General features: G+C 46.2%; 1 protein-coding gene across 1 annotated transcript; it reads left to right on the top strand.

Moving 5' to 3' along the window:
• Positions 1-365: 365 nt before the first annotated feature.
• CSRP2 (cysteine and glycine rich protein 2) lies at positions 366-27,336 on the top strand. Its single transcript, XM_029079532.2, has 6 exons — positions 366-471; positions 18,157-18,273; positions 20,831-20,999; positions 23,220-23,349; positions 24,729-24,822; positions 27,002-27,336. Exons 2-6 carry the CDS (start codon positions 18,162-18,164, stop codon positions 27,076-27,078), a joined length of 582 nt encoding a protein of 193 aa, XP_028935365.1. The 5' UTR covers positions 366-471; positions 18,157-18,161; the 3' UTR covers positions 27,079-27,336.
• The last annotated feature ends 197 nt before the right edge of the window (positions 27,337-27,533 follow it).

Raw genomic sequence — 27,533 nt, 5'->3', positions numbered from 1 at the left:
GGGTGATTGAGGATGGGGGGGCGCCCAGGGGATGGGAGTGATGAGGAGGTGGACCGGGGACCAGGGAAGGTTGAGGGGTTGGAGGGTGACTGGGGATGGGGGGAGGTGAGGGGCGGAGGGGGGTGAGCAGGGGGACGGGGATGTGGGGGTCCCACATGGGGGGGTGTGCCTGGTGGGGGGGGCTGCGAGCGGGGCGGACGGGGGCTAACCGGGAGACGGAGGGAGGTCGGTTGTGGGGGGAGGCCGGGACGAGGCGGTGGGGTGGAGGGGCCCGGGCGGTGGCCCGAGGACGGGAGAGCCCGGGGGGGTGGGCGGGAGGGGCGGTCGGTCTGCGCCAGGGCCCCGCCCCGGGCCCGGCCCGCCCTTTAAACGGGGTCCGGCCCCCCGACACCGTCGTCCTCACCCTCCTCCCCATCGACGCCGCCTGCTCCGCTCCTGCCCTGTCCGGTCCTTTCCTGCCCGGGCAATCGGGTGAGTGGCAGCCGCTTCTAGCTCCCCGCGACCCCCGCACCTCCCGCCTCTCCCCCCCCCCCCCATCCTGCCCCTCCGGGTATCTCTTTGCCCCCCGATCCCGCCCGCCGGGTCCCCTCCTCCGGCCTTCCGTGGCCGTCCGGGCCGGGCTCACCCCGGGGGGAGGAGGTCACACGGAGGGGGCTGGGGTCACACCGGTGTGGGTGGGTGGGTGGGGGGGTGACACCGGGGCACCGTCCGCCGCATCCTCCTCCGCAGCGGGGGCCAAAAGGGAGAGAATCCCCCGGGGTCCCTCGGCCCCATCCCCACCTCCCCCTGCCGAAGCCCCCGCCCCAAAGCCGCGGGCGCCGACCGGTCCCTGCCCTCCACCCGGAGCCGCCAGCGCACCCCGGTCCCGGGGGGAGAGAAGAGGAGAGGAGAGGAGGGTCTTAGCCCCGATGACCCCCGAGGCTGTCTCCAGGGGACCCCCACCCCACCCCAGGGGGGTCGCCGAGCTGAGCCGACCCCCGCCCCGGGCTCAGTCCTGCCGCTCCGGGCCAAACCGGGGCTTGCCCAGACCCCCAGGGCCACTAACCACCCCCCCCCCCCGAACAGTGCTTGGCGCTTAGTACAGTGCTTGGCACAGAGAAAGGGCTGAACCAATACCATCATTATTAGTAGCCTTTCCGGCCCCCACACCCGGCCCTCTGCGTGGGGCCTAGGACAAAGCCCTCCCTGCGTTGCCTCTGCCCTTCTTATTAAACTTTCTTTCCGGGGGGGTCTTGGCATCCCCTCGAGCCTGTCTACCCACTGTGTTCCACTGGACTCTCCCCGACGCTTAGCACAGTGCCCCGCACCCAATAAGGGCTCGGTAGATAACCGTCGATGGATTGGCCGGTCTGTACTCGGCCACCACCCATTCCATGCTGTCTATTTCTGGTTCTGAAACTCAAGCAGAGTTGTTCATGGACTATCTGCAGACTTCGGGGAAGCCCGTTGTTGGGTAGAGATTGTCTCTATTTGCTGCCGAATTGTACTTCCCAAGCGCTCATTACAGTGTCCTGTACACAGTGGGCGCGCAGTAAGTATGACTGAATAAATGAAAGAATGAATGGATGGATGGATGGAAATCACTCACACTGGGGGAAGTCATTTGAATCGTTTCCAAAACCATTTAAATGGTCGGTTTTGTTAATGCTGTTAAGCGTTGACCGAGGGGCAGGCACTGCCCTAAATACAGCAGTAGATACAAGATAGATTGGACTCAGTTTCTGTATCACGTGAGGTTCCCAGTCTCAACCCCCATTTTGCAGAATGAAGGTACCTGAAGCACAGGGAAGTTAAGGGATTTGCCCAAGGCCGCCCAACAGACAAGTGGCGGAGGTGAGTGGAGAACCCAGGTCCTCTGACTCCTAGGCTCATGATCTTTCCACAGGCCATGTTGCTGTCAATCGAGTAGTTGTCGAGAAGAAGCTTAGGTTTGGTACCAGACTGTCGAAGCTGAGCAGGTAGTCAGAATAATAAAATTATGCTATTTTTTTAAAAAAGAAAATAATCATGACTGCAGTTGCAAGGATTAATACTTTAAACTAGTGCCTAAATATATTCCAGATAGATTTTTTTTCTTTTTAAGACTCAATTTTCAGGCTAGAATATGGTAAATCTGCCTTGGAAGTGTTTATTAATAATAATAATAATAATGTTAGTATTTGTTAAGCGCTTACTTTGTGCAGAGCACTGTTCTAAGCACTGGGGTAGATACGGGATGATCAGGTTGTCCCATGTGGGGCTCACAGTTTTAATCCCCATTTTACAGATGAGGTAACTGAGGCACAGAGAAGTGAAGTGACTTGCCCACAGTCACACAGCTGACAAGTGGCAGATCTGGGATTCGAACCCATGACCTCTGATTCCCAAGCCCGGGCTCTTGCCACTGAGCCACGCTTCTTCTCTTAAAATTCTTAAATTCTTAAAATCCAGATGGCTATAAAGATACAGCTTTGTGCTGCTCAAAGTGGAGTTGAAGAAGTGTGGCCTAGTGGAGAGAGCATGGGCTCAGGGAGTCAGAAGGACCTGGGTTCTAATCCCAACTCTGCCACTTGTCTGTTGTATGACCTTGAACAAGTCACTTCACTTCTCTATGCTTCATTTACCCCATCTACAAAATGGGAATGAGCCCCATGTGGGACAGGGACCATGTCCAACCTGTAACTTGTAGCAACCCCAGTTCTAAGAACAGTACTTGACATATATTAATAATAATGTTGGTATTTGTTAAGCGCTTACTATGTGCAGAGCACTGTTCTAAGCACTGGGGTAGAACAGGGGAGTCAGGTTGTCCCACGTGGGGCTCACAGTCTTAATCCCCATTTTACAGATGAGGTAACTGAGGCACAGAGAAGTTAAGTGACTTGCCCACATATAGTAAGCGCTTAACAAGAACCATAATTATTATCATTGTTTTATTTCGAGTCGAGTGAGGTACTGGGAAGAGGGGACTAGAGTGTTAAGAGTTGGGTGTGAAATGGGTTAAACTGGGAAAAATGAGAGGTTCCTGTAGAGAGGAGAAACAAACTCTTTTTAGCTCAGAAAGTAGCAAAGGAGCAAACTTTTTAGTTGGTCTTCAAAGCACTTAGTACCGCGCTCTGCACCCAATAAATACGATTGAATGAATGAATATAAATCGGTACTCACCGAGCAACGTGGATATTTATTCATGGTTTGGGTGATTTCTGCAGGATTTGATTAGGCTTGCATTAAAGGTGCTCAACGTTTGGGAATCTGGCTGTAGTCTCAGAGTTAAGTGGGCTGTACCAGGTGGAGAATTATGCGCCCTACATTCAAAGTTTTTACTCCAAACCATTTTAAATAACTTTTATAGATAAAGTTTGAAAGCTGGCAGATTTACAATTGAGTCTACCCAGGCTAAGACTTCCCTTAGACTGTGAGTCCTCCAGTCAGTCAATCGTATTTATTGAATACTTACTGTCTGCAGAGCACTGTATTAAGCACTTGAGAGAGTACAATATAATGGAGTTGGTAGACACATACCCAGCCCACAATGAGTTTAAAGTCTGTCATTTCTCTCAGAGCTTAGTGCAGGGCTCGGCATGTAAGCACTTAATTCATTCAATCGTATTTATTGAGCGCTTACTGTGCGCAATAATAGTAATAATAATGTTGTGTGCTTGGGAAGTTAATGAATACTATTACTACTAAATAGTACTTTCTTTTGTCAGGTGAGTTAACCCCGCATTCTCTTTCCCTGGGGCAAACCTCACTTTCAACTAGGCAAATCTTCAAAGTCTTATAACTTGGCATTTTGGAGTAATAATAATAATCCTGGCATTTGTACGCTCTTGCTCTGTGCCAGGCACTGTACTTAGCATTGGGGTGGATATAAGCAGATCGGGTTAAACGCAGTCCCTGTCCCACATGGGGCTCACAGTCTTAATCCCCACTTTACAGATGAGGTGACCGAGGCACAGAGAAGTGAAGTGACTTTCCCAGGGTCACACAGCAGACAAATGGCAGAGCCGAAATTAGAACCCTGGCTCCTGGTCCTCCTGGCTCCCAGGCCCATGCTCTTTCCACTAGGCCACGCTGCTTTTGGTGTCTCAAGAACGCATACAAGGAAACCTAATGTAACGCTGAGGTAGATTGCGTTAAATGCAACGTTTGTTCAGGACAATGAAAATAAATTCTTTTTCCATTAGAATCCAGGAAACAAGCTTGAACTTGACTTACTTTCTGAGTTGCATAAAAGTGAGCCATTTTTCCTCCTCTGGCCAATCTGTAAATTAATGCACAAGGATTTGGGAAAGGCACCAGACCTAGATTGCTGAGTTGCTAGCTGAGAATCCGGTTTATCATGATTGATGTCAGCTGCTGGGGGGGGGACGGGGAGGAGGGGAGGGGGGGAGGGGGGGGCGGAGCACAGCCAAACTCTTGTGCAAAATGTGCGTTTTCAGTGCACTGTTTCACAGCAATGCCAAGAATGACAAAAATGGCAACTCAAAATATTAGCTATTGCTAAACCATGAAGAGTCAGTAGTGGGGAGGTTTTGGGGGTTTTTTTAAATAAAAAAGAGAAGGAATTGTTAGTTCCTAAAGAAAACAGTGCTGTGAAAGGAACTATTTGAACACACGATTGTATGATGTTAAATAAACAGTGCTGGAAGCCTTAACATTCGCTTACTAAAAATTCTGTGGATTTGAGGTTAATCTACCAGGTTTCTTGGAGGGGGTTTTGTGCACTCTGCCAAGCCATTTCCCCACTTTACCTCTCAAAGGATGAAGCTTTTGACATTTTTAGAGAATATTCTCTAGTTAAAGAAAAGCCTGCCTGCAAGGAAGGTGTTTTATTAAACAAATTAGTGTTCAAATTACTGAACTGAATGTCTAGTAAACTGTAGTGAATTTAATCAGAAGCTTATATGGAATGGAAAAAAAAATTAAACTGAGGAAAATAGCTGGTCAGTGAACCAAATATACTGAACAACCAGGTGTTCACGGTGCCAGGTTGGGTTTTTAAAACACAATTGAAAAATCGACATGAGAATGTCACGAACGCCTTTTCAGCTGAGACAAACCTGATTTTAACCTCAGAACATTCCAAAAAGTCGAAGGTGACATTCCCATTTTAAAAACCAGAGAAAGAGTGGCCTGGAGAGTTCGATTGTCTGAAATCCTTGGATCAGGGTTCTTGAGGATTAAGAGGAATAAATAAATAGGAATTCATTATATTGAAATTAAAGTGCTTCATCATTAGTTTCTTTGGTTGACTCTCCCTTCTGGCAGCCTAGCATAAAGTAGAGTAAGGGATTATTGCATCCATAGTAGTAAAATATTAAACTAAATTCAGAAAATCAAGATGTCCCAGATAACCAAACAAAATTCAGATTAGTTTTGATGATCTTGGATGGATAATTTGGTTTCCTTCCATTTTTCCAAACTAGCACTGTTTAGCTAATAAATATTCAGATAATGGCTAATCAGCATTCCAAGCTGTAGCTTGGGGAATAACCAAGGGAATTAGGGAAATAACCATTCCAACTAATTTTTTTCTTATGAAGCTGAGTAATAATACTTTTACATCAGTGACAGGGTTTAAGAAAACAAACTTTATTTTAACAATCCACTGAGAAGCAGAGTGGCCTAGTGAAGACAGCATGGGCCTGGGAGTCACAGGGTCTGGGTTCCAATGTGACACATCTCTGCTTTATGACCTCGGGCAAGTCACTTACCTTCTCTGTGCCTCATCTGTAAAAATGGGCATGAAGACTGTGGGAGATGGATTAGGCCCAACCTGTCTTGTGTATTTACCCCAGTGGTTAGCACAGTGCCTGGAACTTAGTAAAAGATAAATACAATTTAAAAAAAAGTGACAGTAGGCACCCAATCAATCAATCACTTGTGTTTATTGACATTTATTGTGTGCTGAGCACTTCGGAAAGTACAATAATAATAATAATAATAATGTTGGTATTTGTTAAGCGCTTACTATGTGCAGAGCACTGTTCTAAGTGCTGGGGTAGACACAGGGGAATCAGGTTGTCCCACGTAGGGCTCACAGTCTTCATCCCCATTTTACAGATGAGGTAACTGAGGCACAGAGAAGTGAGAACTGAGAACTGAGAACTGAGGCACACAGACAATACAATAGAGGCTTTTTTTAATGGTATTTGTTAAGCGCTTAGCTATGTGCCAGGCACTGTACTAAGCTCTGGGGTGGGATACAAGCAGAAGCTAGAAGCTCCCTGCACATGTAGAGTTTATTGTTAATTGAAAAATAGCATACCTTTTGTCTACTTCTGACCTAAGAACTCACTCGCCAAGTGGTTTGTTTCTGAGGAAGCCGGTTGGTATTGGCATTTGCAAGGAATTCCCCAATGACAGCAATCCAGACTGAGCGGCTGTTGATTCACTTAGTGCCTCAGCCTCATGCCAGTGAAGCAGCCCCACTCGGAATCGTCCGTCCATCGTCACCTCCAGATTCCAAGGATGAAAAGAGAGCCATTTGGGAGCCTCTGGAAGCTTAGCCGACCTAAATTTCCTAGAGCGAGATGACCTGGGAGTCAGGGTAAAATCAATACAGGGAATAGTCAGAGCCAGGGCATGTAGTTTAGCATCAAGGCATTTGGCAACTTGCAGTGATGAAGCTTCCTTCCAAGCACAGACAGCAGAGCACCAGTGTTTTGCAAGAAGAAAGTTTACAGTTTCAAAAGAACAAATTCAAGTTGTTAGATTTGGATCCTTTTGTGGATAATAATCATAATAATGATGGCATTTGTTAAGTGCTTACTATGTGCAAAGCACTGTTCTAAGTGCTAGGGAGGATACAAGATGATCAGGTTGTCCCACGTGGGGCTCACAGTCTTAATCCCCAATTTACAGATGAGGTAACTGAGGCATAGAGAATTTAAGTGACTTGCCCGAAGTCACATAGCTGACAAGTGGCTGAGCTGGGATAATGATCATATGGTAACAAATACCAAGTTTAGTAACCTTTCTCAGGTTGAGTATTTCTGAAGTTGAAATGTATTTCAGGTGACTCAGTGGCTCAGTTAGCTCCATTCCAGCAAAGATGTAGAGGGGGGTGTTTTAGCGGCTAGGGGACAATCTCGTTGGTGGGAGGGCAGGGGGTGGGGGTGATGAGGGAGGATTAGTAAAGCTAACCATTACTCTAAAATCCCCCCAAATTGGAGAATTCACAATATAATAATAATAATAATGTTGGTATTTGTTAAGCGTTTACTATGTGCCGAGCACTGTTCTAAGCGCTGGGGGAGATACAGGGTAATCAGGTTGTCCCACGTGAGGCTCACAGTCATAATCCCCATTTTACAGATGAAGGAACTGAGGCCCAGAGAAGTGAAGTGACTTGCCCACAGTCACACAGCTGACAAGTGGCAGAGCTGGGATTCGAACCCATGACCTCTGAGTCCAAAGCCCGGGCTCTTTCCACTCAGCCACGCTGCTGGGATTGCTTTCTCTTGGGCTATACAAAGTGGAAAACTGGGGAAGACCTGCCTCAGCCAGTCAATCGTATTTATTGAGCGCTTCCTGTAAGTAGAGCACTGTACTAGATGCTTACTGTCCCCCCCCCACCATCCACTTTCCAAGCCTTATTGAAGGCTCATCTCCTCCACGAGGCCTTCCCTGACTGAGCCCTCCTTTCCTCTTCTCTCCCACATCACCCTGACTTGCTCCTTTTATTCGTTCCCCCCTCCTAGCCCCACAGCACTTATGTACATATCTGTAACATTTATATTAATATCTGTCTCCCTCTCTAGACTGTAAGCTCTTTGTGGGCAGGGCTCAATAAATACAACTGAATGAATAGAGAGTGCAGGAAAACAATAAACGGACCCATTCCTTGCCCACAAGCTTACAGTCAGGGAGTTGGGGAGTTACCTCCTCTCAGTCTGCCCTTTACCAGCCATTCCTTTTGATAGCAATACAGTCTGCCCCAGGTGACTTTTGTCCAGTGAAATGGGGGTAATCCCAACCTTTCATGATGTGCAGTTTTACTGAGTTTTACTCTTAGAATTAGGGAATGTTCTCCCAACGGTGCACGGCGTTCTGGATATAGCGCACGGCCGCATGGGAAGAAACAGCTGAACGACGCCCGTACGATGTGTGAGGTTTCCTGATGGTGGGATTCTTCGAGACTGCACCCCCTACACGTGTCCAGGGCTTTCCTGCTCTCTTCCCAGAGGGGTTCAAACAGTCAGTGCTAGGCACTGTATTAAGTTCTTGGAAGAGAACAGCAGCAGTGGAACCTAGTGGAAAAGACCTGGGCCTGGGAGTTGGGGTGCCTGGGTTCTAATCCTAACTCTACCACTGTGTGCTATGCGGCCTCGGGCAAGTCACGTAAGGCTGTACTTCCATTTCCTCTTCTGTAAAATAAGAACTTAATACCTGTTTTCTCTCCTTCTTAGGCTGCCCATGTCCATGTGGGACAGGGATGGTGTCTGACATGATTGTCTTTTATCTACCCCAATGCTTAGTACAGGCCTGGGTACATAAGTGCTTAGCAATTACCACAATTATTGTTGCTAACAGCACCAAGATACACATTCCCTTCCCTCAAGGAACTTAAAATTTAGCGGAGCATAGAGATGAAAATTATTTCCAAATAGTGAAAGCAGGAGGAAGAATAAGGATGCAGCAGGAAGTAATACAGGCATCTCTGGATGGCCAAGCTGAATATTGTTGTAAAGCTGTTTTATTGGACTTTCCCATACGCTTAGTACAGCGCTCTGCTGGAATTTGGTATTTGTTAAGCACTTACTATGTGCAGAGCACTGTTCTAAGTGCTGGGGTAGATACAGGGTAATCGGGTTGTCCCACGTGAGGCTCACAGTCTTAATCCCCATTTTACAGATGAGATGACTGAGGCACAGAGAAGTGAAGTGACTTGCCCACAGACACACAGCTGACAAGTGGCAGAGCTGGGATTTGAACCCATGACCTCTGACTCCAAAGCCCAGGCTCTTTCCACTGAGCCCCGCTGCTTCCCACAGTAAGCACTTAATACGATTGAATGAATAATTAAAGGCACAAATCAAGATATGCACATGTACTTTGTGCTGGGGGTAGGAAAAGAATATTGGGGAGTGACTGCATCTACCAATCTACTGCATTGTATTTTCTCAAGTGTTTAGTACAGTGCTCAGAAGTAGCTTGGGCCTGGGAGTCTGAAGACCTACTGTCCAAGGCACTGTACTAAATGCTGGGGTAGAGACATGGTAATTCATTCAATCATATTTATTGAGTACTTACTGTGTGCAGAGTACACAGGTGCTCTGAGGTGCTTGAGAGAGTAAAATAGAACAATAAACAGCCATCTTCCTTGCTTACAGTGAGCTAATCAGATTGGACAAAATCCATGGCCCACTTGGGGCTCAGAGTTTCATCCTAATTTTACAGATGGGGTAACTGAGGCACAGAGTTAAGTGACTTGCCCAAGGTCACACAGCAGGTAAATGGTGGAGCCAGTAGTAGAACCTAGGTCCCCTGACTCCCAGGCCCGTGGTCTTTACAGTAGGCCATGCTGTTTCCCTGGATTTTAATCCCAGCTCTGCCAGTTGGTTGCTGTGTGACCTTTGGCCTTTGAGAAGCAGGGTGGTCTAGTGGATAGAGCACAGGCCTGGGAGACAGAGGGACTGCATTCTACCCCAGCTCCACTGCTTGTCTGTCGTGTGATCTTGGGCAAGTCACTTCACTTCTCTGTGCCTCAGTTACCTCATCTGTAAAATGGGGATTAAAACTGTGAGCCCCATGTAGGACTGAGCCCAACCTAATTAACTTGTGCTTAACATGTAGTATGTGCCTGGCACATAATATGCACTTAAATACCAAAATTATTATTATCATTACTTCTAGTAATAATTATGGTATTTTTTAATTGTTTACTTTGTGCTAGGCACTGTTCTACACACTGGGGTAGATATGAGATAATGGGGTTGGACACAGTCCGTGTCCCACATAAAGCTCACAGTCTTAATCCCCATTTTACCGATGAGGGAATTGAGGCCCAGAAAAATGAAGTGACTTGCCCAAGGTCACACAGCAGACAAATGGCAGAGCTGGAATTAAAACCCATGACCTTCTGACCTCCAACCCTGTGCTCTGTCCACTAGACCATGCTGCTTCTTCTATGCCTCCATTTCCTCAATTGTAAAATGGGAATTAAATACCTGTTCCCCTTCCAGTTAGATTGTGAGCCCCATATGGGACAGGGACTGTGTCCGACCTGTGTCCAACTGTGTCACAAGTTAATGACTACCCCAGCGCTCAGAACAGTGCTTGACATATAGTAAGCACTTCATAAGTACGATGATAATAATCATAACAAAATTTGGAAGGGCTAAGGGTAGAAGCTGGATGGATGTGATTGGGGTGTTGTGAATTAGTAGAGGAAGCTTTTCTAGAGGATATGGGATTTTAAGAGGGTTTTGGAGATGGGAAAGAGGGGGTGGGGAGGAGGGATAACAGGGTAAATAAGGGGCCGGAGGCCAGACAGCTGAGGGAAGGTGATTTGTGCAGGAGCCAAAAGTGCCAACTGGGGAGTAGCTGGGAAGAGAGTCAACATCAATCAATCAGTCATATTTACTGAGTGCTTACTGTCTGTACGGCACTGTACTAACCGCTTGGGAGAGTACAGTGCAACAGAGTTGGTAGATGAGTTCCCTGCCATATATAAGATAAAGTGAGTGGGAGCCTTGAAGCCAATGGTGAGGAGTTTCTGCTTGATGTGAAGGGAGGTGGGCAGGCGGCGGAGGGGTCTGAGGAGTGGCAAGATGGGTGCTGAGCCGTGCTTCAGAAAGTTGATTGGGACAGAGGTGTGGAGCTAGACTGAAAGCGAGGGAACCTATGAAGAGGCAGAGGTCTAATTGTGATGTGACCCAAGAGCTTGAACGGAAACGGTACTTGGGTTGGAGTCAAGGAAGGGGCCATCCTGGAAATGTTATGGAGACTTGGAAAGGTTTATTAATAATAATAATTGTAGTATTTGCTCAGTGCTTACTATATGCCAAGTCCTGGGGTAGATACAAGGTCATCACGTTGAACACAGACCCTCTCCCTCTAGGGATTCACAGTCTAAGTAAGAGGGCATCCAGGGATTGAGCCCCCGTTTTACAGATGAGGGAACTGAGGCACAAAGAAGTGAAGTGGCTCACCCAAGGTCACCCAGTGGCAAAGTGGCAGAGCTGGGATTAGAATCCAGGGAAGCAGTGTGGCCTAGTGGAAACAGCACAGGCCTGGGAGCCAGAAGACCTGGGTTCTAATCCTGGCTCCACTACTTTATCTACTAGACCACGCTGCTTCTCTGTGCTTTAGTTAATCCATCTGTAAAATTAGGATTAAAGCTGTAAGCCCTATGAGAGACAGGGACTGTATCTAATGGCGCGCTGCTCCAGTTGCTTTAGTAATTGATTGGATGGGATGGCAGAAAGACGGTGAATAGCGTCACAAACTCGGGGGAGCAGGAGGGTGGGGGTGTGATTGACAATAAAAGCAAGTTAGGAGAAGGACTGGTTGTGACAGAAGGAGAGAAAATTTGGGGCAAATCGAGTTAGAGCGGTTGGCGGGACATCCGCTCAGGACTCTCCACCCAGCGGCCATCCCCAACATTCACTAGGATTAGCTCGGTGGGGCAGTTGTCACTGATGGGTTTCGCTGAGATTTATTTAGCCGAGAAGCAGCGTGACCTAGTGGCAAGAGCCCGTGCTTGGGCGTCAGAGGACGTGAGTTCTAATCCTGGCTCTGCCACTTGTCTGCCGTGTGACCTTGGGCAAGTCACTTCGTTTCTCTGTGCCCTCAGTTACCTCATCTGGAAAACGGGGGTGAAGACTGAGCCTCAAGTGGGACGACCTGATTACTTTGTATCTACACCACTGCTTGGCACATAGTAAACACTTCACAAATACCATAATCATTATTATTATTATTATTTGCCACCTAGTGAGTCTGATGGCTGGGAAAGAAGCAGGCTTACCATACAGAACATTCCCTTTGGCAGGTAATAAGCAGAGCAGAGGGGAGGTAAGAGAGCTGGCTGGGGCAAGGAGCACACACAAACACACTTCCTCCTCCTACCCACCCCTCCATCTCCCAAGACTTTGTCCCCAGTCTTACCTTTGTCATGCATGGCAACCTCCCCTTCTGGCTGAATGGTCTCTGAGGCCCACCCCACCACCCTGTTTTCAGTCCTAATTGTCTGTCTCCTCTAAGGGCAAAGCCTCCCAGGCCTCTTTCCTTTCTACCCCCAGGGCAGGCTGTTGCTGGTTGATGGGAGGCTTTCCGCCTTCTGGCAGCGGCTCCAGAGATCGGCTGGGCCATCACTTCCCTGAGGGCTCCGCTAGCTTCTGCATTTCAGGATTCCAGGCACTCTTATTAAGAATAATAATAATAATAGTATTCATTCATTTGTACTTATTGAGCTCTTACTATGTGCTAAGCACTGTACTGAGCGCTTGAGAGAGTACAGTGTAATAATAATTATTGTTAAGGGCTTACTATGTGCCAGGCACTATATTAAGTGCTGGGATGGATACAAGCAAATCGGGTTGGTCCCATGTGGGGTTAACAGTCTCAATCCCCATTTTACAGATGAGATAACTGAGCACAGAGAAGTGAAGTGACTTGCCCAAGGTCATATAGACAAGTGGCAGGGCTGGGATTAGAACCCACGACCTTTGACTCCCAGGCCCATGGTCTATCCATCACACCATTCTGCTCCTCATAGATACATTCCCTGCCCACAATGAGTTCACAGCTTAGAGGGGGAGACAGACATTAATATACATAAATTAATAAATAAATGACAGGTAATATATAGATCTATACATATGTGCTGCGAGTGTTGCGAGGATGTTAGGGAGGATGAATGAAGGGAGCAAGTTGAAGCGGCATGGCCTAGTGTCAAGATCACGGGCTTGGGAGTCAGAGGATGTGGCTTCTAATCCCGGATCTGCCGCTTGTTTGCTGCGTGACCTTGAGCATGTCACTTAACTACTCGGTGCCTCAGTTACCTCATCTGTAAATTGGGGATTAAGACTGTGAGTCCTAAGTGTGACAACCTGATTACCTTGTATCTACCCCAGCACTTAGAACAGAGCTCGGCACATAGTAATAACAAATACTATTATTATTATTAAGTCAGGGGGACGCAGAAGGGAGTGGGAGAAGAGGAGAGGAGGGCTTAGTCAGGGAAGGCCTCCTGAAAGAGATGTGCTTTCAATAAGGCTTTGAAGTAGGGGACAACAATTAACTGTCTGATATGAGGAGGGAGGGCACGTTCCAGACCGGAGGTAGGATATGAAGGAGAGGTCGGTGGCCGAGATAGAGGAGAGCACAGTGAGAAGGTTGGTATTAGAGGCGTGAAGTGTGCAGACTGGGTTGTAGGAGAGTAGGGAGGTGAGGTAAGAGGGCGCAAGGTGATTAAGTGCTTTAAAGCGGATGGTCAGTTTTTGTTTGATGCAAAAGGGGATGGGCAACCACTGGAATTTCTTGAGGAGTGGAGAAATCTCGTCTGAACATTTCCGAAGGAAAACGATCCGGGCAGCAGAGCGGAGTATGGACTGGAGTGGGGAGAAGCAAGAGGAAGGGAACTCAGCAAGAAGGCTGATACAATATTGAAGGCGGGATAGGATAAGTGCTTGCATTAATGCGGAAGCAGTTTGGATAGAGAGGAAGGGGTGGATTTTAGCAGTGTTGTGAAGGTAGAAATGACAGGATTTAGTGATGACTTGAATAGTGGTATTTGTTAAGCGCTTACTATGTGCCAAGCACTGTACTAAGCACTGGAGTAGATTGAAGATCATCTGGTCTGTTATATTGTACTCTCCCAAGTACTTGGTAATAACTGTGGTATTTGTTAAGTGCTTACTATGTGCCAAGCACTATTCTAAGCACTGGGGTAGAACAAGGTAATCAGGTTGGACACACTCCCTGTCCCACATGGGGTTCCCAGTCATAATTTGCACACAGTAAACACTCTCAATAAATTCGACTGAATGATTGAATGAATGGTCCCAAAGTAGGAGGGAAAACAGCAATCAATCAATCATGTTTTTTGAGCACTTACTGTGTGCAGAACCCTGTTCTAAGCATTTAGAGAGTACAATATAACAGACACATTCCCTGCCCACCATGAACTTACAGTCTAGAGAATGTTCTAATGGGAAGAGCACGTGCCTGGGAGTCAGAGGACCAGGGTTCTAATCCTTGCTTTGCCAACTGCTTGCTGTGTGACCTTGGATAAGCCACTTAACTGCCCTATGCCTCAGTTTCCTCAACTGTAAAATAGGGATTGAATACCTATTCTCCCTCCTACCTAGACCGTGAGCCCCATGGGGGAAAGGGACCGTGTCCTAACCTACCAAGTACCTATCCAGCACATAGAATGGTATTTGACACATAAGTGCTTAACAAATGCCATTTTTTAAAAAAAACAAACAGGTCTCCAAGCCTCATTTTACATATGAGGGAACTGAGACACAGAAGTAAAGTGATTCATTTATTCAAGGTCACAACAGGTAAATGGTGGAGCTGGGATTAGAACCCAGGTCCTTGGACTCCCAGGCTCTTTCCACTAAGCCACACGCTTCAGGCACTGTTTCTCAGGTGTTGGCAGTGGCTGGGCTGGGGGACTGGTGTTGGTGAAATCTCGGGCAGAGAGGGCAGCCTGCTCCCCCAAACACACAAGTCCACTCAGGCACACACAGAGACATACACACACACACACCCTCCCTGGAGCTGCCTGCAGCCTTGGAGGCTGAAGGCAATGTGGGGTTTTCATCTAGCTGGAGAGGATCCTGAGATTGTGAGAAAGTGGGAGATTGGGTACTTAAGCCTTGTGAGTGTAGGAGGAAAACCGGGGGGGTACTTTCTCGATGGAAACCAAGGGTTAAAAGTGTTTGCAGGAGGACAGAAGGGACCAGAGAAGGGAAGGAAAGGGTGGAAAGCTAATAGCTCAATGCTGTGCATATAGAAAGCGCCTCAATAAATACCACCGTTTCATAGCACAGCAGCCCACGGCCTCGGGGCAGAGTAAAACTAGGGGCAGCTTCTTCTATTATCCTCTCCATGGGCTCACCATAGTGCTTTTATACTTTGAATTAATCGACAGGCTGTAGTCAAAAAAAAAATCCCATGTGGACGTGAGAAAGGTGTCTATCTCCAACAGATGGGGTGATAGCCAGAGTGGGTGGGGGGAGTGGAGGCTTTTTTAGGAGAGGAGAGGAGTGGGCATGTTTGAAGGCCGAGGGGAAAGAACCAGTTGAAGACAGTAGTCCGGGAGGGAAGAAGAGTGGGAGCGAGTGTTTTTATTAATTATGAATCAGGGCTGAGGTCTGGGGCTTCCCTTCTTCTTCCGCCAAGCTCTGCTATGTGGGCTGCAAGGGAAAGTGTGAGGCTGGCTGAGTCCAGTCTGCAGCCAGCTGGGTTTGGCCGAAGAAGTCTCTGGTGGTGGGAAATGGCGGGGGGAGAGCCATTTTGGAGTGAATAGCATTAAGGGAGTAGAAGTGTTTTTAGGAGGTGAGAATGGATGGGGTCAGAGCCATAGGTCAAGGGGTTAGGTTTAGCAGTGCCCTGACTGCCCTCCCCCTCCTATTTAGGCACTCTCCTCTCCCACTACACCCCAGCTCGTGCTCATCATTCTTTCTCAAAATAAGCTACTCATTGGATCTTGCTCTCATCTCTCCCCCTGTTGCCCTCTTGCTCATACCTTCCCTCCCTTCTGGAATTCTCTCCCACTTCACATTCACCTACTTTTTCCCCCACCCCTTCTCATTCATTCATTCATTCATTCAATTGTATTTATTGAGCGCTTACTCTGTGCAGAGCACCACCCATTTCCTCTGTGATGGGAGGGTCCCGATCAGCCGAGCTCCAGAGAAAGGATTGGTCTCCTGGTCTCCGCGCTTGATTCTGATATCTGGTGGTCAGGGTTGGCAGGTGACCTGAAACAATTAAAACCAGATTTGGTTGGCGTCTTTCTGGGCTGGGATTAATCCCAGTGTCAGCTGGAGTGGAATTTTCAGCAGGAACCCTCCCAACCCACCCTACCTGCCCCCCCAATCACATCTCTCCCCTCCTACAGAGTCACCCAAAAGCTCATTCCTGCAAGAGTCATCCTCCTGCCTCATCCCAGCGGCCCCCTCAGTCTTTGGGTTCAATCAGTCAGTCAATCCATCGTATTTATTGGATACTTCCAGTGTGCAGAGCATCTATTTGTTATTTATTGCCTGTGATTTTCATCAATTGGTTATATTCTCTTACCTCTGACATGTGTGGCGATTTGTCTTTATTTATGGTATTTATTAAACACATTCTATGTGCCAGGCACTGTACTAAGCACTGGGGTAGATACAAGCTAATCAGGTTGGATACAGTCCATGTCCCCACATCACGCTCACAGTCTCAGTCCCCATTTTGCAGATGAGGTAACTGAGGCACAGGGAAGCAAAGTGACTCAAGATCACACAGCAGGCAAGTGGAGGAGCCATAATTAGAACCCAGGTCTTTCTGACTCCCTGACCCATGCTTTTTCCACTAGGTCATGCCGTTTCCCTGTCTTCTTCTACTGTTTGCACCCCAAGTACCCTGTACCAATCTCTGCACACATGTGGTCAATCCCCTTGATGCTGGGGATGATCAGTCAATTAATCAATGGTATTTACTGAGTGCTGATTGTGTGCAGAGCACTGAACTGTTAGGGAGAGTACAATACAATAGAGTTCGTAGACATTTTCCCTGCCCACAGCAAGTTTACAGTATAGAGGAGGTTGACTGACTTTTTTTTTTTTACCACTTTGGGCTTCTTTGGGTAGAAGATGGGCTAGTGAATGTTTTAAGGTTTTTGGGTTTTTTTAATGCCTTATTTACAAAACTAACCTTCCAGAATTATGTATACGGAAATAACTATTTTATCATGTTTCAACTGGGAGGAGAGTTAAAATCACTGATTCTTCACAACAGAAGGATGATTAGGTAATTAAATCTCTAATTTTTATTCAGAAATCCACCAAACTTTCACATCTGCTAAATGAGTGGAGCCTAAAATCAATCAATGGTATTTATTGAACATCTACTGTGTCCAGCACACTGTACTAAGCACTTGGTTGATACGTTGGAGTAGGTAGGCAGATCCCTCTCCACAAGGAGTGTCAAGTGTCAGGGCTTGTCAAAGGGACAATTCCCTCTTGGACACAGTTTGTTTGACTTTCATCAATACAATCTCAGGACTTGGGAAGCATAAAATATTTTAAATTGTCTCCATCTGTAAGGGTGTTTGTTGCTGGTATACATGCAACTGAGCTAGTGATTGGTCCAAATGTCCTTTTTCAAAATTCTCATCGGGAAAATTTAAAACATGTTTTACTAAAACAATGCCATGTTTTCATGTAACCCAGGAAATACATCAGGGTATACATTATAAAAGAATCTGGCATCACAAAAATGGACTAAACATTAATCAGTTCCTCACCCCACCCCAAAAGTGTGCTTTGTAAAACTGTAGTATCCCATTAGCAAGTATTTAAAGGCTAAGTAACCACTTCCACCTTTCCCCAAGCTTTTTTTTAAAAAATGTTTGGCTCTGAAGAATTTCCCGAGTAATGGTTTGTTTTTTATGCCTGTAGGGCCTTGCTGTTCTACAGAATTCAGGCCTTTGTGTTATGGAAACAATCCTGCACAACACAGGGATCACGTGGATATCTGGCAGGAACAAATGCTGAAAAAAGTGTTTGCTTTTTTTTTTTTAAAGATATTTCAATCCGTTACACTGTAACTTGTAACTAAAAGTCCTTTAATCCGTTCTCCGTTTCCTGCCTTTTCTCCCGCTTCACCCAGTATTAAGTATATACTTTCTCCACAGAGGAGCATAATTAGCACCATACTTCCTCTGGTGCTGAAATGCATAGGCAAGATCCATGCCATTTTGTTACCACTTCCAACGGATGGCAAATGAATCTTCTGCAATTTCAGGCCCCACACCCCACTTCCCAGAATGGAGTCATCTTCTCCTCACCCACCATTTCCCCCTCTCGGGACTCGTGCCCCAGTTTAAAAACCACAGAACAGTCCATAGCATAAAATGAAATACTAAGCCAAAGACCCCTTGGGTCTTTTGTTTAGATCACCTCACACCAAAGTTCTCGAAAACAAAATTAATGCCATTTTTCCTTTCTCTAGTCAGCATGCCCAACTGGGGTGGAGGAAACCCATGTGGGGCTTGTGGAAGGACGGTGTACCATGCTGAAGAGGTGCAGTGTGATGGGAGAAGTTTTCACAAGTGTTGCTTTCTGTGCAGTAAGTATTGCAATGTAGCTGCCCGATTCAGGCTAAGTTTATACTTTTTTTTGGTTTCCCTTTAGTAGTCCTGGTGGGTTTGCTCTAATTAGTGTCTGTGTGTCTTCAAATACCCAGAAAAAGCCTTGTTTTCCTGCACCTTTCCGCCTGAAGAGCTCTAGAAACATTGGATATCTGAGGAGCCCTGGCCTGGGTTACTTGGATGAGTGATCCTTCCAAGGGGCCTGGTCGTTGCCCGGGGGGGGGGGGGGGGGGGGGGGGGGGGGGGAGAGGGTGGTGTTTGCAGCTCCCCTGAGGCCTTGATTAGCAAATGGATACAACTCACTGGTCAATCTGGGAGTTTTCCCTAGTTGATCCCTTTCTCCCATCAGTAAACAGTTCCCCCTCTGCCTCTCTTTCTTCTACAGAAAGCTAAGCAGTGGCCCTTTCTGGTTAGCTCAGGCGCATTCATTCAATTATACTTACTGTGTGCGCAGCACTATACAGCACCGTGCTTTGACACAGTAAAAACTCAATAAATATCATTGATGATGTTGACTTGACACATCTTGGGCTTCACCCGATACATAAAATGACAGTAATTCTTCCACCAAGAGACCCATTTCCAAGTTGCTTAGTTTACAAACTGCGAATTTGGTTCAACTAAATCTCCGCAGAGAGTCTGATATTTTTCTGAGTTGGGAAAAACCTTGGGTAAAGAGGAACTAGACTTTCTTTAGGATAGAGGAAATTCCAGTTGTCCCACTCTGGCACCGGGGAGCTCCGTTTTTCTCAGAATTGACCAAAGTTGCATAAAGGAAACAGTACTGGGACCAAATGTGATGACTTCTCAACTTTCACGTAAGATGAAGATCTGGAAAAGGCTTAGGGCAGGAAAGTGGTTAAAGAAGAATGTGCCCTCCCACAGAACAGTACGGGGAAACGGAATTCAGATGCTAAACCAATTGACAGTTTCTAGACAAAATCATCCTAACCGCTCAAGATTGTGGTTTCAAATGCAAACGGGGCGCTCAGAATCGTGACTCAGGTTATAGTCACCATTTATTAGCTAGCAGCTGGGGGCGGCTTGAAGCAACGCAAAAGACTCCTGGGCTCTGGGATTGGAATGCTGGATTTTTATTTGCAATTTGACCCTCAGACTTGTGGAATTTTAGGCGAGTCTTTCCGCGATGCCTGTTTTTCTGCTTGTAAGTGGGAATGCTCTGTGGTGATGCTCACCTCACTTCTGGCCTCCTTTCCCCTGGATTTGCCCCTTCTAACCCACACTCTCTATGTAGACCAACCCCACCCTGGGCACTGTGGGAGGGTGGAAAATCTTGTCACTCTGCAGGTAGATGCTGGCACCCAAGGGGCTCTCCCAAGACAGTGGTGGTCCTGGGGCAGGCCACCGCCTTGGGTGGCTAGGAGGAGTTTCAGTTGCATAGCTCTGGGTTTGGAAACCTCACATGATCTCGAGGGGCTGAGGAGGAGCGGTGCTAGATATCAGGCTCTGGGAGGAATCCCAAGAGCCCACTGTTCTTCCCAGAATAATCCCAGCACAAACCGCCATGGACGTCTGTCAACCAAAGCAGCCCCTCCGCGGCCCACCCGAGCCAATCCACCTGGCCGTCTCGGAGAAGGCCGAAACTGTCATGGGCGTGGGGAACTAAGGGGACTGCGAATCAGTGTAGCCTAGTGGAAAGAGCACTGATCTGGGGGTCAGAGGACCTGGGTTCTAATCCCAATTCTGCCACTTGCCTGCTGTATGTATGATCTTGGGCAAGCCACTTAATTGAATGATGATATTTGTGATGTGTATTAAATGCCTACTGTGTGCACACTAATGTCTAAGCACTGGGGTAGATATAATAAAAATAGATCTGGGCACAATTCCCGTCCCACATGGGGCTCGCAGTCTGAGGCACTTCTCTGTGCCTCAATTTCCTCATCTGTCAACTGGGAATTCACTAGCTGTATTTCCTCATATGGGTCGCAGACTACTCGACGGGATAAGACAAGACTTCCTCATACTCAAACTGTGAGCCTCCGGTGAGACACGGACTGTGTCCAACCTGATTATCTTTTTTTGTACCCCAGTGGTTGCCCATAGGATGTGCTTTGGAAATAGCACAATTACTATTATATGGGGCTCAACACGTCTGTCAGAGCCCACCACCCCACGGCTAAGCCCTCGTCTAGATGATGGCCCTGTACCCAGCCACCTCTGGGAAGGATTTCTTGTTTTTTTGGACGGACATCATGCCACACTTTTAGTTCACCTGCTTTCCAGCTGTCGGAGAAGTGCACCTGATGAGTCATTTGAATTCTAAGCTTGCCTCTTCTGGGCATTCGAAGTTTCCATAACTGTAACAGCAAGCTCCTCTGCAAGAACTGGAATGGAAAAAAAATCCTGAAGAGGAATTTTTTTTCTTGTTCCATCATTTTGAGGATTCAATTAGTCCAACCAGTGCTTGTGACACTTGACATTTGCAGTTAATTGTGTGGGTTGTCTCTGTTCTGGGGAAAAATGGTCCCTTCATAACAGTTTTTAAAGCCGTCTGTTTTTCCCCTCATTCAGTGGTGTGCCGGAAAAACTTAGACAGTACCACAGTAGCAATTCATGATGAAGAGGTATACTGTAAGTCTTGCTACGGAAAAAAATACGGGCCCAAGGGTTATGGCTACGGACAAGGAGCTGGCACCCTTAATATGGACCGGGGCGAACGGCTGGGCATCAAGCCTGAGAAGTAAGTCGGAGCCGGGGCTGGGTGTATTCATGGGTGGTGGTGGTGGATAATGGTAATAATGATGGTATCTGTTAAGTGCTTACTTTGTGTCAGGCACTGTTCTAAACACTGGGGTAGATAAAAGCTAATTAGGTTGCATACAGTCCCTCTCACAGATAGGGCTCAAAGTCTTAATCTCCATTTCACAGATGAGGGAACTGAGGTACAGAGAAGTGAACTGACTTGCCCAAGGTCCCAGAGCAGACAAGTGGCAGAGCTGGGATTAGAACCCAGGTCCCTCTGACTCCCTCTATGCAGACCTCATTTTTAATCCATTAGTAACATTCAAATGAATGGTTTTTCTTCTCCCCTAAATTTCCCAGAGACTTCTAGCTGTACTTTTCTTTTTTGGAAAAAAGGAAATCTAAATTCCCATGACCTTGCTTCTCCATTTGTTGTTTTTTTAACCCTGTCGTTTACTGTTGCGCTCTTTTGAATCCTCTTCAGGTTCTTCCATCTCAGTCTTACACTGAAGAGGTGTGAGAATAGGGTTGGCTCGGATACAGCCAGATGGCACACCTACTTGATTTGCCCAGAGACAAATTTCTGATTCTGTTTAGCTCCTGGCCACCCTTGGCTCCAAGATGCTTTTCCTCTTCATTCCCATGTAAATACCAGCCACTCCACCTGGCCACTGTTCAACCTACTTTTCCTCTGAAAGGATTTGACTAGGGAATTTCATTCTATTTGCCTATGGCCTTCTCCAATTTATAACCGTCAAGCCAAACTCTCCAAGGGGCCTAGTCAGTCCTCAAAAAACCCCCAAAACCCCAGAAAACAATGATTTAGCTGTTGTAGCTCTTCAACCACAATATAATCTCAGTGCATTTCCACTAAAAATAGAAAATTGACATCGTATCTACTTTGATTAGTGTCCTGAAAGAGTGGTGCAAACACCATGTCAAAATAAGGCAATGTCTTCATTTTAATAATCTCCCCCAAACTGGAAACAATTAATTTAAATTAAACAATTAATTTAAATTAAATGATTTAAAGATGCTTTTACTAGGAAAATAATGGAAACTAGTTCCATATAATAGGAATGCTGCAGTCTTACGCTTACTGTTCTGGGAATAGTATCCTCCCTTTTAGTTTTTTATGGTACTCCCTAAAAGTATTTTCTTAATCCTAAACTGTTTATGTATTTTACTTGTTCTAGCTTGTAAATAGTTAGCCAGTGGTTTCATTTTCAAATAGCCCTAGTAGTAAAACTAATTGTTTGAATTACCATAAACTCCTAATCATATTCACTCACACCATTATTCCTAATCGTCCGCATGTTCACAGGGTACAAAGTAAACTTTTGAAACACATCATGCCTTCTAGTAGGAGCATACATTTGTCGTTCATAGTAAACGGGAGTAGGGACCTGTCGGGTTATTCTATTGCGTTCCAACCCCAAAGCCACAAAAATGATCTCCTTTCCTAGCCTGACTGTGACTTTACTTCTAAACCACATCTTGACTGTGGCTCAGATCAGACAACGAGATCCCAACAGAGTTTCTCTATCTTCTAGGTAAATTAAAACCCCCATTCTTGGGGAAGGAGACTGCCTCTAGTGATAAGTGGGTGATTGACTCTAGGTTGATCTAGAGCCTCTGGGTTAGGAAGATGAAGATACTGGCCATTTGATTTTTGGATTAGTGACTTAAATGAATGGTAGTTCTCATCTGAGTCCTTTTTTTATTTTCATGGGTATTTGTTCAGCTCTTACTCTGTGCTTACAAATCTTCACTACCCATTGGGGTAGAGTTACGAGCTATTTTCATTATAAGGTATCCAGCAAGGATACCATTCTGCCTTGTATTGAACACGGGGGTTGGACATCCTGGAAGCAGCGTGACCCAGTGAATAGAGTCTGGGCCTGGGAGTCGGAGGACCTGGGTTCTAATTCCAGCTCTACTATCTGCCTGCTGTGTGACCATGGCACACTTAGCCTCAGTTCCCTCATCTGCAAAATGGGGATTCGATAACTGTTCTCCCTCCTACTTATTCAGCGAGCCTCATGTGGGACCCAGCTCTTAAAATGTGCTTAGCACATAGTAAGCACTTAACAAATGCCATTAATAGAATAGCATTTTTATTAGTAGTATTATTTTTACCCTGTCCTAGCCTGATGAGTTTACTTCCTTGGAAAACCTGAAGAGTGTGTGTGTGTGATTTTCTCCCTCTCTTCCTTAGCGTACAACCTCACAGACCTACCACAAGTCCAAATGCTTCCAAGTTTGCCCAGAAATTTGGAGGGGCTGAAAAATGTTCTCGATGCGGGGATTCTGTGTATGCTGCTGAGAAAGTAATAGGAGCCGGAAAGGTAAGGCACTTTGTAAAATTTTACTTCTTGTTTCCTAATTTGAATATGTGTAAATAACAAATATTTTTATATGCTTGAAAATGTTTAATTTTAAGGGCTTCACAATCTAGAAGTTTCCTTCAAAGTAAGTGGGATGGGGTAGGAATAGAACCAAAAATGTGGGTAGTGGTGGGAGAAAAGTATGTAATGTTGAGAACTTAGCTTTCTAGTGACGTACCAGGGTAAAAATGCCAAAGATGTGTCCAACATGATCATCTTAAATCTACCCCGGCACTTAGTACAGTGCTTGACACAGATGTGTCCAAGAGGGAATGGTAGCCCCAAACGCCTGGAGAAATAATGTCTGAGACATAGTGAGAAAATTCTAGATTTGAGCTCATTGTGCAAATCATTGTACAGGGATGGTGTCACATTTGATGACCTTGCACTTAGCTCCGGTCTTGGCATAAGTAAATGTTCTATCTCTTGGGAATGATTTATGACCAGAAAGTGCTCTAGTCAGCCTTGCAAAATACTTGTAGGCATTCCATGGAATTTCCCCCACGGTTACCACCTTTATTTTTTTCACCATAAGATTTTGGGGTAATCAAATAAATTGGCTACCGAGAAACGTTGGCCTTTCCACCCAAAATGGGTGACCTAGGGTCTAGCTTCCACGCATATCCCTATAGAAAGACTTATGTTCTCCATCTCCATGGCGGTTGTGTCCTGGATCCAAATGTTTGGAAGGTACTACTCTAGAGGAAAAGAATATTCTGTAAATCAAGCCAGAGACTGCCATGACTATTGTATCGGGAATCAATCAATACTATTTAGTGAGCATTTACTCTGCACAGAACACTGCACTAAACACTTGGGAGAGAATAGTAGAGTTAGACGACACAATTCCCTACTCTCAAAGAGTTTACAATCTAGAGGGGAAGACAGACACTAAGGTCAGTTACAGATATGTCAGTAAAGTCTAGAGGACTTTTAAGCTCATTGTGGACAGTAAACATGTCTGCTAATTCTGTTGTTTTGTGCTCTCCCAAGTACTCAGTACAGTGCTCTGCACATAGTAAATGCTCAGTAAATACTAATTGGTTGATTGATATGAGGAAAGACTAGAATTTAAAGCAATGTATTTAAATGCAGTGGGAGGGAAGGGCAGGAGGAAGTACAGTATTGTAATACAGAGCTTTGCAAAGAGTAATTTATCAACAAATATAAGTGATTTGGGGGGGTGGGGGAAGATGTGCTTGGATATGGGCCAAGTGGATTAACCAGAGAATACCAGTCAATTGCCCCATTCCAGCCCTCTCATAACCAACACTTGGTTCCATTTCCTTATAAAATCGACAAATCTTTGAACTAGACAACTGAATATTTCTTTTCTCTAGCCTTGGCATAAAAATTGTTTCCGATGTGCCAAATGCGGCAAGAGCCTGGAGTCTACTACTCTGACCGAAAAAGAAGGGGAAATCTATTGTAAAGGTAAAAACCGTCCCCCTGCCTTGTGTTTTACCAACAGGGAGCCTATCACTAATCTCTTCAGTTCCCAGCTTTAATGCCACAATAAAGGGTAATTTCTCCATGACCAAATTGGAAGGAAATGGAAAAGGGGTCCCTTCATTTGGTCTGTAACAGGCCTCTGTGCTTTTAAATGCTAGTCCCAGAATTAGCAGAAACACTCATTTCTCGCCTATCCCGCCGTCGACCCCTGGGCCACGTCCTCCCGCGGTCCTGGAACGCCCTCCCTTATCACCTCCGCCAAACCGATTCCCTTCCCCTCTTCAAAACCCTACTTAAAACTCACCTCCTCCAAGAGGCCTTCCCAGACTGAGCTCCTCTTCTCCCTCTACTCCCTCTACCACCCCCCCTTCACCTCTCTGCAGCTAAACCCTCTTTTCCCCCTTTCCCTCTGCTCCTCCCCCGTCCCTTCCCATCCCCTCAGCACTGTACTCGTCCGCTCAACTGTATATATTTCCATTACCCTATTTATTTTGTTAATAAAATGTACATCGCCTTGATTCTATTTAGTTGCCATTGTTTTTACGAGATGTTCTTCCCCTTGACTCTATTTATTGCCATTGTTCTTGTCTGTCTGTCTCCCCCTATTAGACTGTAAGCCCGTCAAACGGCAGGGACTGTCTCTATCTGTTGCCGACTTGTTCATTCCAAGCGCTTAGTACAGTGCTCTGCACATAGTAAGCGCTCAATAAATACTATTGAATGAACTCGTCTAATTCCTGTATAAAGCAAAAAATTTCTTTAAAAAATGTATTTTCATTAATTCATGTGGAATTGTCTTATCTGCAATTCACTAGAACAAAGATCTGAGTGTTGGCCTTGGAATTCATTCACTCATTCATTCATTCACTCATTTATTGAGCGCTTAATTCATTCAATAGTATTTATTGAGCGCTTACTATGTGCAGAGCACTGTACTAAGCGCTTGGAATGAACAAGTCGGCAACAGATAGAGACAGTCCCTGCCGTTTGACGGGCTTACAGTCTAATCGGGGGAGACAGACAGACAAGAACAATGGCAATAAATAGAGTCAAGGGGAAGAACATCTCGTAATGTGTGCAGAGCACTGTACTAAGCGCTTGGAAAGTACAACACGGCAACAGATAGAGGCAATCCCTAACCAACAACAGGCTCACAGTCTAGAAGGGCGACAGATGGACTAGGGCATGTGTGAATAACATTAGCTCATGGACAGGTTAGCTTGCAAGCGTCTCTTAGCACTATTTCTCAGCTGTGTCTAGGAGAGGGTAAGTGAGAGTCTGTAAAGTTTTAAAAAATACTTGGTACAGGCTCTGCCCTGGAGCACATTGGCTCCTGCAAGTAAGAGCTGGGGAGGAGGATCCAAGTGGGGGAAGAGGAGATAAAGAGAACAGCTTGGCCTAGTGGAAAGATCACAGGCTGAGGAGTTGGGTTCAAATCCTGCTCTTTCAGTTGCCTGCTGTGTGACCACAGGCAAGTCTCAACTGCTCTGTGCCTCAATTTGCTTCCCTGCAAAAGGCGAATTCATTGCCTGTTCTTCCTCAGATGTAGATTGAGAATTCCATGTGGGACAAGGACGGTGTCCAACCTGATTAACTTGTACCTACCCCAGGGCTTGAACAGGGCTTTACACAAAGTAAGACTAATAATAATTAAAATAACATCCCACGCTGATGGAGGGGAGAGGCTCGGCTTTTGTTTCGTTTCATCATCAACCACCTCTTTAGCCCCTGTATCCCTGTGTTTCGCGCTCTCTCACACTCTCATATCCCTTCTCTCCCCTCCCACCCCCTCACCCTCTTTTTTTCTTCCTGGCATCATTTCTCATGTTTTATCAGTCCTCCTTCCCCAAATCTGGCCCTCTGAGTGGGATGAGGGAATGATGTCTTGTGTTGCGGGGAGGCCCCTGGATCTCCCACTGTCTCAGGAATGGTGTTTTGGAGGTTTCCTGGGTCTGAAGGAAGACCCAAGGATCCCTAAATATACAACCAGCTTCCTGTCCCTTCCTGCCTGAACCTATTTACTAGTATTTATCAGCAGTCAGAAGATTGGAGGGCTGGCTTCCCCTGACCTGTGGTGCTATTTTTGTTTGTTTGCTCGATGTGAGGCTTTCCCTTTCACTGCCTTGCTGTCATCTCACCAAATTCCCTTCCTCTCTTCCAGGCTGCTACGCAAAGAACTTTGGACCGAAAGGATTCGGCTACGGCCAGGGAGCTGGGGCACTTGTCCACGCACAATAAGGGAACGAAACAGCAGCTAGCGTCACCCTGGCCGGCTTTCTTCACATCGAGACACAGATGATCTCTTGTCACTAAACTACTGTGAAACTATAGCCAGCATTTGTGTACTGTATCGTTAAAGGCCCCTACAGAGCCCGACCTCTCGGAAAACGAAAACGTCGCCGCCTTGCTTCAAAATGAACACCCCATGTATCTAGGTTATGTAGTATTGCTGTAGCGTATTAAGTCATTTCTTCTAAATAAAGTTTCATATAGGTCCTTGCCTTGTTTTTCATTCTCACTCACTTTTTATAACACCGACCGTGGAGCCCGTTGATACCAATTCCATGATTCTGTTGGCAAGAGAAATGAAAAGCTTTGAAAGAAATTCCAGTCACTGGCAAAGGCCTTTTAACTCTCTTGTTCTGGGAGAGATGGGGAGGCTGTGAAATGGCCACTAGAGGCTGTTTACTAGC

This window comes from Ornithorhynchus anatinus, chromosome 14 (assembly GCF_004115215.2).
Source record: "Ornithorhynchus anatinus isolate Pmale09 chromosome 14, mOrnAna1.pri.v4, whole genome shotgun sequence".
Taxonomy (NCBI): domain Eukaryota; kingdom Metazoa; phylum Chordata; class Mammalia; order Monotremata; family Ornithorhynchidae; genus Ornithorhynchus; species Ornithorhynchus anatinus.
Note: the sequence above shows the minus strand (reverse complement) of the source record. Positions and strands in the feature narration are given on the sequence as shown.

Excerpts from the sequence above, each read along its gene's own strand:
- CSRP2 (XM_029079532.2), top strand. The coding sequence starts at position 18,162 with ATGCCCAACTGGGGTGGAGGAAACCCATGTGGGGCTTGTGGAAGGACG. Across the intron at positions 18,274-20,830 it reads CAAGTGTTGCTTTCTGTGCA|TGGTGTGCCGGAAAAACTTA; the intron begins GTAAGTATTGCA and ends CCCCTCATTCAG. Across the intron at positions 21,000-23,219 it reads CTGGGCATCAAGCCTGAGAA|CGTACAACCTCACAGACCTA; the intron begins GTAAGTCGGAGC and ends TCTCTTCCTTAG.